The following is a 16497-nucleotide window of genomic DNA, read 5'->3' as shown; positions in this document are numbered from 1 at the left end:
CTGTCACGACCGAAACATGGCAATTCTGCAGGGAAGAGTTCTTTTACCAGCCTCTTCCTACTCTGTTAGAGGCAACGAGCCTACTATGTATTGCCTGGTGTCTGAAAAGCTCAGGACTTGCTGGGTCCTGGGTGCTGGCAGGTCCCCTGTATCACTGTTGTGGTGTAGCACAAGGAGGCATGTTCAGCTCTTGCTCTCCCTGCTATACTCGTTCTTGTGCGCACTAAGGAATTTGGTCTCCAGTATTGTCAGTCAGTTCAGTGCTGTTCGTAAGCCCTAAATACCCCACAGGCTGTTTGTCAGAATGTTTCTATTAACAACTTAGTGAAAATAAAGGGTGAGGGGAAGGGAAGGTGGAGAAATAAATCTTATTTTAAATCTCTTGAGCTGGTTTTATTTCAAATGGAAAGTTGCATGTGGACCACCCCAAGTTACTGTGCTGCGGACTGTGTCAGCTATTTGACTGTGCAAGGAAGATTTGGGTAGAGGTTAACAGTATCACATAGGGGAAGAGTGCTTTGGATCGCTTTTGTGCTGTATCCAAGAAGTTTCTAGCTCAGTACGAAGTTGAAATACATTGACACACGTGGTAATCATTATAAGAGAAAGGAGCATTGAAATATGACAATTTGCTGCTCCCATTCTGGGGATTATGTTGGTCTCTGACTGCCTTGTAGAGGTGGTGACAGGCAGCATCCTAGCGTGCTGCTCGCTGGGCTTGGGCGCAGTACCTGTCATCCAGATGTTGACGCCTGGCCTCTGCTGACATGGTGCCTGGCTTCAGGAGGGAGCTGTGAAACACAGAGGGGCTGTGTTGTGCTTTGGCTTGCAAGAGCTCGTTGAGCAAAGAGCTAGAGAATCATATGACCAAGCAGCACGACGCGGGGGGCAAGAGGGAATGTTTCCAAGTCTACTGCTATGGCCACGCTGCTGATGGGAGGTGGGTAACAGCCTTCTGGAGCAGCTTTGGCTCGCCTAGCCCAGGCATCACTAGCAGAGGAGGTTTGTCCACAAGACTTGAACACAGATGGCACAAGCCCATGGAGCTCCTTCTTCCCTGCTTACATTCCTGCTGCTCTGCCTTCACAGCTGCTGTATCAGATGTGTTTGGGTAGTAGCCAGCTCCTGCCTTCATGGATGCTCTAAAGGATCTCCAGTTGAGTGGGGCAGTAGTAAAGATGAGAGGGACAAGAATAAAACTGTAGTGGGGAAGGAGCACGGAAAGCAGAGGATACACGTTGGGAAAGCCATGTCTGAAGAAGATCTGGGGCAGAGCATTGGTGTCGCAGCAACTTTGTGGTTCCTGCATGCCTTTTTTCTCAGAGCAGCTGGCCTTTCTCCCCAGACAGTGCCAGTCTCCATCACAGCCTTCCTGCAGAACTGCCTCTCTCCTGGCCCCACAGTGCCCCACCAATTCCTAGGTCATGAAGAACAACAGGGAATCTGATATGGGTAGTGGTGCTAGGGAAGGGGAGAGTTTGAGGAGTTGAGTAATGCACATTTTTTCCATCCAGTGTAACTGTTAATGGTAACCTTTTATTATTGAAGTGGTTGAAGTGACTAGAGTCTGGTTTGTTTATTGGGAATGTATGCATTGCTAATATGATGGAAAAAGTAAACTGATAATATGGGAAAAATACACCTATGGAAGTAAGTTGGGTGATATCTCCATGATATGGTAATTCCAAGTAGTACTGCAGAGATTAACAGCCTGGCAGTCTTTTCATCTTCAACTTTATTTTTATAGGGGTTTATAACTTGGCACTGAAGTCAGGAGTGGGTGGAAACTTGGCAAATATGGTTCAGCCCAGAAGTAAATTTTATTTATATTTATTTCTCAACAAGTTTTCAAAAACACTTGGTTACTGTTTTTGTGTTCTAACAAGTAGTAATTTGGTGGTTTCAGTGACTTATTCTCTGTGAATTTCTTAAACTACAAAATTGTTCAGAGGTGATTTCAGCTCTCCTGAAACCCCTGGTGTAAGGCCTCTAGCTTTCCAGGGGTGCGATTAAAGACTGAACGTGTCTGTTATTCTATTTGCTTTTAGTATAATACTCTAATTATTTCACGGATACAGCACAACATCTTTTTCTATTCGTGTCAGATTAATTCCTGCTCGTCGAGTAGCTCCTGCGCCCTTGGAGTAATCACATTTGGCTTTGCTGGCAACTCTGAGAGTTTAACCGCGTTCCTGGCGGAGGCTTGGCGCCTCCGAGAGGCTGGGGCGGCCCGGCTCGGTCTGGGCACGGCGCTGGGACGGCCGCCCTCCCCTCCCCTGGACCCCACGGGCCGTTCGACCCCCTTGAGAGGGATTTTCAGCGTCTTCAGCGAAGTGAAATACTGCGCTGTCTGCCAAGCAGGCTGCGAGTCGGGTGCCAGAAGTGGCCGTTTGCTCGCAGCGGGGCAACGGGTCGGAGTTACGTAGCTGAAACGTGCTGTGCAAATAAACTCCGTGGAAAATTAGTAGGGTCGAAACTTTGGCTTTTGTGGAAAAACAGGAATTTTAAGAAATGTTTAATTTTTATTTAAAAGATTTTAATTTTTTTATTTTTATTTTAAAAGGTTTCAGTTTAACCTTTTCTAAGCAATTATTTTATCGAAGGTTAAAGATTTTGTGGATTATTTTTCTTCCAAAGATCAGGAAAAGAGAGTTAAAACTTCTTACCAAAACCAAGAATTTTCATGAAAAGAAAAAAAAAATCCTGGGCACTGTTCACCTAGCTGTAGACTTCAGTACTCATTTGATGTTGTGGGGTGTCAGCTGTAGAGCAACTGTGTGTGCTCGTGGGTGTCCAGGCCGTGACGCTCCCCCCAGGGAGAGCTCAGCCCTCGTCTTTCGGGATTAGCTGTGGAAGGTGGAAAGAGCCATCCGCTCTGTTGAGAAGGAAACAGAGAAGGTCCTCGCTAAACTGTCGTCCTGAGTATTAGCTGTGTAAAGCTTCAAAGATTTATACAGATTAAGCTTTAGAGAAAGGGTTCAAAGCCTTGTACGGTTGTTAATCATTGCACAGGTTATCACAGTATCATGACATTCATGAAATAAATCCTAGCATGTTCTCTGGTGAAACCACGGGAAGGATGAGGCAGTAGTCTCCCAGTTGCATGATTCTGGGTCCCCAAACACTTCTTGTTGGATCCCTGTGTCACCGTGGAACCCGCAACCTAGTGTACAGCGACTTCTGCTTGCTTACAGTTACCTAAGTGATAGTTTTATTTCTGTACTTTTAAACTTAATTTCCTGTTTCAAGTATTACATTTTGCAGGACATGTAGTTTTGTAGTATGTGTACTTACTTTTGCACTTACATGAAAAGATACTATGGTGTTGCTGATGCAGGATATTCAAAAGGGACAACATGTGTCTACATATATAATTACAGGATATGTATTTGGGTTGTAGTGTTTCATTTTTTGCAGCCTGGTGTCACTTAAGAGTCACAAGTCTTTGTTGTGCTAAACAAAGGTTTTTGGAAGAGTGTGAAGCCATAAAAACCAGCACCATAAGTCAGTGAATAGGATGTTGTCAAAATCAGTATTCTGTGAAGTTGACACGGCAAACTTACAGTGGTGAGGCTTTGGATATTAATGGAAAGGTGAGATGAAGGCACAGGAGGCAAGAGTATTGTGTCCTTCCTCCTGGCCACTTTACCCCTTCCCCCTACCCCCCCCCCCCCCCCAAAAAAAAAGTAATTAGAAACCATTGCTCTAAATTTTTGTCATTTGTGAATTGAGGGCAGACATGATTTTGTAGCATGCTTCACGCAAGGGGCTTGGTTCTGATGTAGAGCAATCAGGTGAATTGATGTCACCAGATAACTGTCCACACAGAATGCAGAGTAGTCTGTGGGAGAAAGATAAGGTTGCTGAGTTCATTAGGAGAAGTTGGTCCATGAGCTGCACAAGGAATGGTCTAGCTTCCATTGGATTTTTTTTTTTTTTGAGTGGGTACTAATTTGGGTTTCTTTCCCTCACCTGAACCCCCAATTTCGGTTTCTTTCCCATTCACCTCCTTTTGAGAATTCACTCAATTTGACAACAGATTCAGAAATTATTGACAGTATGAGCAGAAATGTCTGAGCTTGTTACTTTAGGAAATGAGGCTGGAGAGGGATCCTGCTACCTGTTTGATAAGGAGGCTTCCTACGCAGTGGGCAAAACCTGTGCAAAAGACTGTTGATTACTGTTGTCCTTCCTCTGTGCTGCTTTTGCTTATATGTTTTTGTGGAACTCTTATGCAATTGCAGATTGCAATATAAAGTGGGTGTGCTGTTGTGTATAGTCACCTGCAGTAATCCTTACCCTGACAGTCCTCTTGTAAGTGCAGACTGAAATGACAGCAAACTGATTTTTCTTTTTTAACAGTGGAAAGAGTGGAAAGAGAAAACCTTTCAGACTATTGCGTTCTCGCCCAGCGTCCCATGCACTTACCAAATATCAACCAGCTGGCAACCTTGGGAAAAACTAACGAACAGTCTCCTCATGGCCAGATTCACCACAGTACTCCAATCCGAAACCAAGTGCCAACGATGCAGACAATGATAAACCCGGGGCTCCTGTCGCCTCAGCTCAGTCCACAACTGGTAAGGCAGCAGATAGCAATGGCCCATCTGATAAACCAACAGATTGCCGTCAGCCGGCTGTTGGCTCACCAGCACCCTCAAGCTATCAACCAACAGTTCTTGAATCATCCACCCATCCCTCGAGCTGTCAAACCAGAGCCATCGAGTTCATCGGTGGAAGTCTCTCCAGATATTTACCAGCAAGTCAGAGATGAGCTGAAGAGAGCCAGTGTGTCTCAAGCTGTCTTTGCAAGAGTAGCATTCAACCGCACACAGGTATTCATTTCTATTCTATAACCAAGCAGAGTGAGGGGGCAAAGTTGTGACTCTTATGGGCTTCATGGTTGTTGCAGATCGAGGCAGGAGATGGGCCATGGAAATAGGTCAGATCACCCTCCCTTTCTTTTTCCCAGTTTCTTTGTTGGGAATGAACAAGACAGTTTCTTCTTGGGACAGCAGTTTTGTTTGCATTTGGTCAGCCCAGTGCTGTTACTTGAGCTCTGTTCTCTAGAGGTAATTCAGCTTGTGTGAGCTCTTCCCTCAGTTCCTCTTCCTGGCTATAAACTTACCCATCTGCTCCTGCCTCATGGTCAGGAAGAGGTAACAAGAGACTGTGGGAGTCAGAGGGATCTTTGGGCTTCTGCCACTTCCCCTGTTCCTTCCATACTATCTACTGTTGATGCCAAGGTTGATGCCAGAGGCTACTGACCCAAGAAGCACGTAAGAAAAGTGTCTGTAAGCTGAAAGATTGTCTTGGTGCCAGCTGGCTGTGTAAGAGTTGACTGACTGCTGGAAAGGTGTCTGCCATTTGCAGCAGATCATGTTTGCTTTCATACATCTGACAGAATTGCTCTTACTCAAGTAATGAAATTTGGATGTTGAAATACTCAAAAGATAGTATCAACTTCAGCCCAGCACCTGGATACCCCGGTGAGTGCACTCTCGGAAAGGCAGACTATTTACATCTGTCCTGCTGCGAGATACCATTCAAAGCATACAAAGCATGATCTCTAGTCTGTGGTACTCTGTAATAAGGCTTAAGGAGTGGAAAGTGGTTTCATATTTAAATATTGGTACAAATTTCTTTTGTGCAGTCAGAGTTGCTCTTTGAGGTAATCTTTACCAACAAGAAAAAACAAGGGCCACGTGCGTATGTGTCTCGGGGAGGTCTGTCCCTTGTTCCATACAGTGCTTTTGCCTGTTCCCCTGGATTAATGATTTTCTTTGGCACTGCCATTTTGGAAATGCCATGTTATGAGGGAACTAATTAAAGTATGGAGCACATGTTTATTACTTCCCTTCTTCCATTAAATTCATAAGATGGCTGCACTCAGAAAAAACATTCATTTTCAATCAACATGAGTTCGAGTTCTGGGGTTAGCCTTGAGGATATCAAATGAAAACTACATAGGAATGTATGAGTATTTCCTCTTTAAAATGCTGCTTTTAATTTGGAAAAGCTTTTCATCCCTCTGGGATCATAACCTGTTGTGTATAAAGCCTGGTATAATCAAGGTAGATGGTATTGACAGGATGACATATTCTGAACTTGAGCAGGAGGTCAGCAGTAATGTTACCGGTGAGGGTTCTGCCACTGTCACTGAACATAAAGGCCTGCTTTAGCCAGATTGGAGAGCTGGGTTGGTAGTACTCTAGTCTCCTAATAAACCAAGAGCCGATCCCCAAATGAAAAAGCTGTCTTACAACTTGCCTGTTGAACCAGCAGTTCTGCCGTAGCATTTAAAAGGAGGCGAGGTTCTGATGCTGCAGTTCGAGGAAAACCCGAGCTGCGTGCTGCCTGTGCAGGACGGCAGTGAAAAGGCAGGCGTACGAGAGCCACTGCTCGGGCCTTTTTCTAGCGGTGGCACAGCTTTGCTCTGCATGTGGTGTTCAGCAGCATCCACAATAGAGATTGTTCCACATTCTTGATAGATAATCCGAAATCTGGACTAAATCAGCTGCAGTATGTTTCTTTACTTTCCTGTGGTGTTCTGGCATAGCTCCAGTGGCTTTAGGACACTGAACCGGGCTGCGAGTGAAATGTGCTTTCTTCCCAACTTCAGTGGCTCAGGCTGACTGTGGGCCACTCACACCTGACAGCATTTGCAACCTCCCATATGACTTAGGACACCAAGTTTCACTGGATTCCAGGTTCTTCAAAGAGTGGTATGCACCAAAGCTGACACCTTGGCTGAGCTCTCCCTCCAGAAACATTCATCATTCAAAGCAGCTATTACATCTCTCTGATTATTTCTGCAGCATTTCAGTTCAATAGGCAAAGAGGGCAAATACAGCTATGATTTTATTCAAGGTACGGAAAATTGTTTCTGAATCTTTCTAATGCTGAATATTTAAGCACTTGAAAATCTATGTGTTAACAAAATTCGCTGGCTTAGTAGCATGGAAGATAATTGCTACAGTGTCCTGCTATGGCCACATTTCTTGTGTACCTATCTTGATAGTGGAATAGATTTGTTCTTAGTGTAAGAATTTAAAATATTACTTCTCTGTTGAGAGTAGACCTGATAGCTGGATCTTGTCTTCTTGGAAGCCAGATGGATATTCACAGAGTGCAGTTCAGAAGCTCTCCAGGACACACTCTGAGTTTCAGACCTCTTATCAGGGAAATAGCATGATACTGTCCAGCTGCCTTAGCTTTCACTGTCAATGCCTGAGACTCCAGCTGAGTATCCATCTCTCTCCCCTGCATGCTTCCCTGGAGAAAGGCCAAATCTATTCTAGTCATATGTGTTCTGCCTGCAGACATCCTCAACAGTGAGGGAGGCAGTGACAGCTGAAAGAAAAGTTTGGTGGCTTCAGATTGAAATGTTGATGGTTTCTCAGGACATGCCGACGCTGCACAGTAAAGAGTGAGGCAGAAACCTCCTAAATAGCACTGACCAAGCCAATGGCAGGAAGTTATCTTTTGTAGCCCTGCAGAGAGCACTGTACTGCCTCTTGGATGGTGCTTTGCTTCCCATGCATGTACTGGCTCAGACTGAGCCCGTGGATCAGGAGCACGGAGCTAAGCTGCACTGGGTGGACATGCCAAGGTAATGGCCTTCAAGAAAGGTTTCAGGCACCTTTCCTGGACAGGATTTCACCTGGAAATGTGATGTAGTGATGTGTCCTCAGGCAAGTTCACACTGAAGTTCAGTATACAAAACGAAGTCTGTAGCTCAGGGTAGTAATATCACCTACTTTGTCAGTCCTTCTGTCCTTCTGCTGACATGTATCTTAGGTGACACTAACTTTTCTAACTTTTCTTTAAAAAAACACCTTTTCTATTTTTGATTGCTTCATGATAAGATATCAGACAAATGTAATTTTATGCTAAAGAGAAGAATCTACTTCTAACTTTCTTCCATAAGTGATGTCATTTACTGTATAGTCCATGACAGTGATACCAGAACAGGCAAGTGTTTAACATCCATAAAAGATTAATGTCATCTCAGAGCTGGGTTCCATTAGACTACCGGGCCTTAATATCGATTTTATGTATAGTGCATCATTTCCCTAGGAGCCATTATTGTAACAAAAGAATGTAGGTACATATTTATGCCTTGCTCTCCTCAATTTTTAATTCTAAAATTAATTTCGTATCAGTCTCCCTTTTTGGGTCAGAGACTGTTCTCCCAAGTAATAATAAGTCATTTGGATACAGTCAGTCTTGCACTGCACAGCAAAAGATGTGAGATGTTCCCAAAAGTCCACAGTGGAGAAACAACATGAAAATCACCTGAAGTAGAGGTTGAAGTCTGCTCTCAGCTCCTCCAGCAGCTCTCCCCTGCTGCCTCCCGAGGATCCTGTCCCCAGGAAGTGCAGACACAATTGCATTTCTGTCTGAAAATGTTTGGGCTTGTTGCATTTCACAGGAAGCGCCAACCTCAAAAACTAGAGGTCTGTTGTTTCTCACGATGGTACCAAATAATAGATGCTTCATGCCAGCCAGCTAATAATTGTATTAATCACTACATTATGGGCCACTGCTTAATCTTTCTTCATGGTAGCTGTGTAGTGCGCATTAGCCTGTAATTAAGTATAGCTTCATGAAATATGTACTGTGAGGCTTGTTTAATAGATAAACTATTCTCTAATTTATTTTAAAGTCCAATGACCTACATATTCAATGCTGAACCCCCCCCCCTTACGAACATTATTTCTCCCCTGAGACCTTCCGTCTGAGCAAATCTGTTAAATGAAGTAGAGGAAGCTTTGATCCAAACTAGGCTAAATCCATCGGAACAAATGGCCAACACATGTATGCATGCGTGTGTGTGTGGGAAGGGGGACGCGGGAAGGGAGCAGGGTCAGAAGAAGGAGAGGTGAAGTTGCGTGATATGTGAAACATCTGAATCTTCTCTGGAAGCTGGAAATTCATAGCGTCAGACAGCAGTATGTGCTTATACCTACGGTTGCGTTGTTTTCTGCACATGTGAAACAAAGTGGTTCAGGGTTCCTACCAGTGTCCCCCTCTGCAAAGGCGACTGGCTAAATACCGACGGGTGGTTTGATACCGGCTCTGTGGCAGGAGCGCTGCGCAGGGTGTTTGACCAGGGCTGCATTTAAACTGGAAGTCCCGGAACGGACATTGTACGGTTTGTTTGAAGCTTGGTTTCAAAAACCTTCAAAGTGTATTTGAGACTGATTTTTAGTGAATTCCTTGGGCTAAACTCTGTGCCTCCTTTTTGTTTTATCTTTAGAGAATCAGTGCCACAAATTTAATTCTCCTTACTAGAGAATCCAAAAGCTTGTTACTCAGCAAACAGGACATGTTTAGTTACTGTATGTGCTTCTAATGATGCCATTTCCAGCGAGTAGGAAACTCCTGTATAACCTTTAAAATACTTAATGTGGTTGATCACACCACCGTGTTTGTCTGATGCTGTGTTACAGCAGTGGGGAGAGTGGAGTTTGCCCGTTAGAAAGGCACCTCCTCGCTTGCTGTAACCTCCCCTTCTCTTGTGGATGCTGGCAGCACTGCAGTTTTTAGCTGCGGCTCTGGTCCTCTTTTGAGGACTGCAGTGAGTTTCTATTAAAATTTGTCAAGCAGGGGGGTTGGACTGGATGATCTCCAGAGGTCCCTTCCAACCTTACTGATTCTGTGATTCTATGGATGAGATCGTGACACTTCTATCAGAGCAGTGTAGCCAGAGGATGGAAGTGGGGCTGTTCCTCTGCGTTCCAGTAGCTGTGTTAGGAAGTATTAGGCTGCCACCAGAGAGGACCGAACACGAGGGATGTCTTTATGCCCAGCCCTGCGCTTAGCTGGCCACTGTTGCCTTCCCACCGAGGTAACCTGGTGGCCTGCTGGCTTGGCTAGCAAAGGTGAAGGGTGGATCCAGGCAGTGGGGAACACTCGCTCTGACTAAGGCATTCAGCAGTGTTGCTGTGGCAAGAGGTTCAGTTCCTCGCTCTTGTAGTTGGCTAGTTTCTGTGTGCCCCAGTTCTTCATGGCTGAGATTCTCGGCCGTGGTTCCTTTCTGTGGCTCTGCTGGCTAGCAACCCATAAATGGGAGATTTGCGGGCTCCCTGGTGTGAATATTTTGTTTACAGAGACAGTTCGTTTCCTTTGTTGGGACTGCTGCTGTGAACTAACAGCTTGCTCCTGGAAAGCCAGGCGTCCTCGTCTGGCTTTGGGTCTTAAAAACTGCGTGCAAAAGTGTGACTGGATTTGAGTGAAAGGTGGAGAGCTTTTGAATGGCAGGCGGAGAGAGTTGCATGAGGCCCATCAAAGACTGGGAAGTTACATGATCATACCTGATATCTTTGCTTTAAAATGAAGATCTTCATGAAGCATGCTACATGCAGCCAAGCGGTAAGGAAAAGTTATTAAAACTGGCATTTGTGTAAACTTTGCTTTCTCTAAGACTTTAACACTTTTTGGCTGTATAAAGCCATTCAAATCCTGAGAGATAAGCAAGGAAGAGTCTAATTCATGCTGTAAATCTACTCTTTCTTTACCTCTTAGAGATGATGGTTCAAATAGAGCGCTGGGCTGAGTGTCTGGAATCAGGAATAACTTCCATGTGTGGACCAGCTGGAACATAGATGCAGGGGAGGTGACCAGTAGACTTTTTAAAAGCATGAGCTCCCTTCAAGTCGGCCAGCAGAGCTATTGCAAAATGGGAAGAGTTACAAGAGGGCCGATGGCCTGAACTGGTGCTAAGACTGTGGATTTCCTCCTGGAGGAGGAGGAGTCGTGCCTTCTCCATCTTGCACTGTAATGTTTCCGACTACGGCATGCAGGTTGCAACGAAAAGGGTATCGTAACCAAAGCTTTCTGTATCACAGGTTGTAATGTGTTGCGAAACAGGCAGGTAGGGATGATAACAGCAGTAAGAAAGGACTGTTTTAAAGGAAACGTTTGGACACGATCTCTTGGTTTTGCCTTGCCCTTCTCTGGAACGTTTTCTTACTAATCCGGAACTGCTGAAGTGATCCATAATCTTCAGAATCCCTGGTTGTGAAGCAGGTCGTTTGAATCCTGTTTTGAGTAAAGAAATTGAACTTAATCTCCCTTTGCTGCTCTTTGCTACCGAGGAGAGAGAGGTGCGGTTCGGAAGGTTGGTCAGGCTGTTCGTAGGAGTCCAGAGCACCAGAGCAGTCACTGCCTTTCTCCCCTTTGGAAGCGTCCAGAGTGGACTGAAAAGTCTATAGACGGAATGAATGTTTTCTGTTTATATCTTCTTTTTTAAAAAAACATCTTTTTTTCTTGCCAATGTTTTGACGTAGTAGCCAAAACTAGTAAAATGTTTGGGCGAGTGGCCAGTGCTTGTTTTACTGAACAGCATCAGAAACTGGGAATATCCGTGAACCGGAGGCTTTTTGAATGAAACAGTTGTGGTGCCAGATACAAAGAGAGCTGGGGGGAAAAAAAAACAGGCATGTTCAGACTGCTTTATAACTCTCTCCAAACTCCTCCCTCCCCCTTTTAGAAGCTCTGTGGCGCTGAGTGAGGGGAACTGGCTTTGCAGCGTGCGGACACGAAGGCAGCACTTACCAGCTCAGCTCCTGCCTGCTTGGCTGCTGCCTAACCGTGGCTTTGGGGGAAGAAGGAAGTTACAGCCTAGGGAGGATGAAACTCTGCGTCACCAGCCTCGGATATAGTGCAGTTTGCTAAGGAGATAAAAGAGGCTGATCTGCCTTGCTTGAGGGATTCCGCCATGCCCTGGGGGAGTGGTGGCAGGAGGGGGTGGAGATGTGGGGGCACGCAGGAACGTTTCTGGATGCTGCCCTGGCTTCTGGCCTGACTCTGGGCCGGTCCAGGCTCCCACATCTAGGAGCGGGGCTGGCGCTTCCCGAGCTTGCCGCGGTGTCGAGGGTCAGTTATGTGGGGTCTGAGAGGGCAGAAGGAGTGTGGTTGGCAAGGAAGCCCCAAGGAACGGCTTTGGGGGCAGGCGAGGAGGGCCGTGGGTGGCGACTCTGCATTTGCAGCTCATTCTGCCGCCTTTGGCAAAATTCTCCCAAACTGAAGTCGGTGCAGAATTGGATCCATTAAGAGGCCTTTTTGGATTATAAATATGTTTTGTGTAAATAACTCTTATACCTTTACCTGCTTGTGAGGCAAATCCTGGACAGAATTCCTCTTGCAAATAATTTCCCCTTTGCCTTGAGCGAGAGGAAGGCAAACGCTTTAATCCTCTGCCTAGCACTAGTGAGACGTTCATTCTGCGTTCATTGCTATGGTGTCTGCACCGTTGTGCACAGACTTTCAATTAGCAAGGGTTCTGGTTTTGGTTTTGGGGGGGATTTTTTTGTTGTTTTCTTTTCCCCATAGAAAACTCTCTCTTATTGCATGAAACTCTTTCATGCTGCCTGCTTGTTTTATTCTTGTGTGTAATGTGGCACAAACAGCGTTCTGTTGTACTCACCGGAAAGAAAGCAGTCTGTAAGGGAAGTGCTTAATTTAATAAATTGCAGATTTTTGGTACATGGGATATTTGTTCTAACAGTGCATTTTGCACTGCCCAAAATTTCAGTTTCAATTAACTTAATTGTGTTCAATAGGCTGAATGAAAAGATCTCAAGTATTATGTGAGTCAGAATGTGTGTTTGTAGGAGGCGGCTGCTGCCTGCTCAGCTGATGCACAGGAGAGCTGAGCTGTGGAAGCAAATGCACAGATACACAGAGTGGGCAAGAGCTGTGCGTCTTGCTCATTTCCTGGCCTATTTCAGTGTAAAAGTTTGACATGCGTGTCAGATAAATGATGGCACTTGGTGGCTGCAGGTGGTCGGTCTTTCTCTGCCTCCTTTTCCACATGCATCCACATTCCGCTCCACATGCACATCCTGTCTTCTCTAATAAGAAGAGATACCATAATAAAAAAGAGGCTTTATTAAACTAATGCAATAAAGGCATTTTCTTTGAGGATTTAAGCACTTCATTTTTAATAATAAAAATCAAATTGTCATTGTTGCATCCTATATAAGTTTTATTCAAATCAGCCTCTAAATGCTTCATGCCTAAGCAACTCTCTCCTGAGATGTAGGTATTTTAGCATTAGTTAAATGAGTTTAAGAATGAAGCTCATACTTCAGCTGTAGGCAGTGAATCTAGGGATCAGGAGTTTTTTCTTTGAGTGAGAGACTGTTATGTTCAGCTGCTCTGAAAGGAAATGGTCTCCCATTTACACTGATGTGAAACCAGTTTAAGTCCTCTGAGTTATGAAGTTGGTATGAACTGACAGCAGTGTGGCATCGGAAGTTTTGCCCGTTGAGACAGAAAGAGTTGTTTGGGAAGTGGGGTGCAGGCACAGTTCTGCATAATGGAAGCTGTGACTGGATGAATATTAAGGTGCTCGGTTTGGCTAACCATGCAGAAATTTCCACTGATGATCTAAACCAATTTTGCTCAGCAAAATTGAACCGGATGCATTGCCAAGATAGGCATTACTAAGAGATTTCCAGCACTTCTGCTTCGTATGCTAGCTAGAATGAGATGCAAGGAAAGAGATGCAAGGAAAGAAAAGCAGTGAACATTTGAAAATGAGCTTGAATCCTAAGAATCTTGCAAGTACCTTGTATATGGATTCTTGCCGAGTGATTTATACATAGGGGCAAAGAGAAGTCTTTTTGAAATTATTGAATGCATCTCACTCAGGCCAGAAGACAATACTGAGGGTGTTGAAATTGGGACAAAGAGTAAATGTAGAGAGGAGTACAGATATCATGGTGAAGGCCTGCCTTGACGTGAGAGAAAATACAGCAGATAGAATTGCTTTAATTCCTTGAAGGCCTGGAAGTTGGTGCTTCTGCTTGCTGCAAAGCTTCACTGGCTGAGCTGCCTCCTCTAGCTTTAGATTGCAAAGACAGTCAATTTTAAATAAAAACAATTATTTTGACCTGGCAAAATCAAGTTTGCTGTGGTGTGCTGAAGGTAAGATTTCAGTGTAGTTCATCAGGAATGAGCAGCTAACCGATGGCTATCTGCTACCTTCCCGTGCTGGAAACAGGCCTTCCATGCTGGGTGGGGGTGCTGAGCGGCGTAGGGTTACATCATTGGTCTTTGAGATTTGGAATTTGAATAAGCATCCACATTTCCTGATTCTGATCTGACTCGCATCTATACCTGATGGGAAGCAGAACAGTTTGTCTCTTGAGACTGTGAGTTATGAGTACTTCTATTTGGGCTTTAAGTACTACAGGAGCAATATTTTTCTAGTATTTCAGCATTTTCTCTGTTGCTTTTGGCAACAGCTGAAGTATGGAGAGGCACAAATAAACCGAAAGTATGAAAAAAGGATTTATACTTCTAGTCCTTCATATATATATAACTTCCTTGTACAGAACATAAAAACTGAGGTTTAACAAATTAGTTGAATTTATTCAAGTTTTTACCTCAGCCACTGCTTTGATTGTCCAAAAGCCGGCTTTGAACCTCTTTAACCTTAGAAAGTTCTGCCTGTTCCTGTAGAGGCATTGCTCTGGTCTGTACCGAGGAGCTCAGCTCTGATCTCAGTCACTGAACTTGGAAACATGTGAGGTCTTCGTCAGTGCACAGGAGGTCTTCTGCTGCCTGATGTCCCTCGTCCTCCTCTGTCCCCAGGACATCAGGATCTGGGCTGCACTCCAGCGTGACCTCCTCACCTCAATCCAGATTGCTTTTGAAATGCTTTGGTTGCAAAACTATCTGCTGCCCCTTGAGATCTCCCTTGCAAGCCTGATCCAAAGCCCTTCGGGAAGAAGGCAGAAAGGCTTTGCTTGCCTTCTGTGGGCTTTGAGTCAAGGCTTTGTGCTGGCCTCAAGGCTTAGTTAGTCTGTCCTTTGGATTTAGATGCCAGTCTGAGTAACACTTGCTACACATCGTAGTGTATCATCTTTCAGACGTTGCTTAAAAAGGTCCCTTACCTTTGAGATTTGGTTTGTGTGTCCTGGAAATCCTATAGGTAATAAAGAAATGAGTTCACAAATGGGGTTCACAGAACAAGTGCAAAGCAAGCCCCCAAGATAGTGAATTTGTTTGCTGTTTTGGTTTTTGAAGGACTAGATTACAGCTAGTTTGAAAAAAAAATGTCAAAACTCCTCTTATTTTAAATAGTCTCCAGAGACTTTTTGTTTTGATGGAACATGTGCTCCTTTCTCCACCTCTGGTAAATTTTTTAAAAAGTCTATTATAGGTGCAGCGTGTAATTCAAGAAATGAAGCAAGTTCCAAGTGTAAACCGAACTGCCTGAGCAGAGCCCCTGGCTCCGGGGTGTGTGCACCTTGCTTGTTGGCAGGGCCCACGTTACCATTAAACTTTTCATCAGTTTCCTCTTCAGCAACTGGCTTAAAAATGATGCACCAGAGTGGAAAATGAAGCACAAATGCTTTCCAGCTACCTATCCTAAAGTGTGTTCAGCACAGATGACCTGACCTGTTTGGTCATTTACAATCAGTTTGAGACTGTAGTCCCTGAGGACCTTCCTCTAGGCTTGCAGAGTTAGTTACTCTGCAAACTGCCTGCCTTTTTTTTTTCTTTTTCTTTTTTTTTTTTTTTTTTTTAATATGTGAGATGTGTGCAAGTTGGAATGAGTTAATTTAGCCAATGGAATTTTATAACAAATGTACGAATGCTGTGGGTTCTCTTCCCTCACCCCCTCCAGCAGAAACATAATTTGCAGAAATGAAAACAGTCCTTGGCTGGCTTTAGGGTTTTCTCAAAAATAGAAACAGTAGGGTTTGCCTGGCTGGGCCAGTTTCCTCCCTACACACCTGGTGTATATCACTTTAAAAAATAAATTATGCCTCATTAAATTACAATTAAATGAAATCATGATCATTTGTTTTTCTGGAAGGAAGATGTTTTGCATATTGAAAGCCTAATTTGTTGCAGGTGACAAAAAGGCTGAACAGATTATTTAATATCACTTTGTTTTTTATAATGTTGCTCACTGGTTAGTTTGTGTATACTTCAGTAGCTCAGAATTATATTATTGTAAATGTTATTGCTCTCAAGATACTTTATTTTATTGTGCTACCCTATCACTCGGCTATCTTGCCACTGCTGTTTACCAGTGCTGTTTATCTTTAGTTGCAGGACGACGCGAGATTTTTCCCTCTGACTCAGTTTCCTTGTTATCTGTCCTGCTGTTTACACGGCTCTTAAGCTGCCAAGGAGCTCGGTCTTGCACAGGAGCCGCAGCATCCCGCTCTCTGCAGCCAGGTTTTTGGCTCGCTTCTCCTTGGCTGGAGCAGGAGGCGGCCGGGGACTCGCCTGCCGCCCCGCGGGGATCCCGGGGCGGCCGCTCCGGCTGCTCGTTCTCCTCCCGAGGCGCTTTTGCCTGTGGCAGGGTCCCTCGGCTGCTCGTGGAGCTGCTGTGGCCTGGCTTACCGTGGCGCGCCGGGTTGTGCAGCCGCGGGGGGAAATGCCGCTCCGCGCCTGCTCCAGAGGCGAGACCCTCAGAGGAGGAGCGGGCAGAACGCTGGGGGCCAAACCCGCTGCGTCTGTCCCACC

General features: G+C 44.9%; 1 protein-coding gene across 1 annotated transcript in view; it reads left to right on the top strand.

Moving 5' to 3' along the window:
• The window catches only part of SATB2 (SATB homeobox 2), a 129209-nt gene that overhangs the window by 72276 nt on the left and 40436 nt on the right, over window positions 1-16497 (top strand). Inside the window, exon 6 of the mRNA XM_062578852.1 lies at window positions 4363-4835. Coding sequence (XP_062434836.1) covers window positions 4363-4835 — 473 coding nt within the window. The remainder of the gene's footprint in view (window positions 1-4362; window positions 4836-16497) is intronic.

The sequence above is a fragment of the Rhea pennata genome, chromosome 6, assembly GCF_028389875.1.
Source record: "Rhea pennata isolate bPtePen1 chromosome 6, bPtePen1.pri, whole genome shotgun sequence".
Lineage (NCBI taxonomy): Eukaryota > Metazoa > Chordata > Aves > Rheiformes > Rheidae > Rhea > Rhea pennata.
Note: the sequence above shows the minus strand (reverse complement) of the source record. Positions and strands in the feature narration are given on the sequence as shown.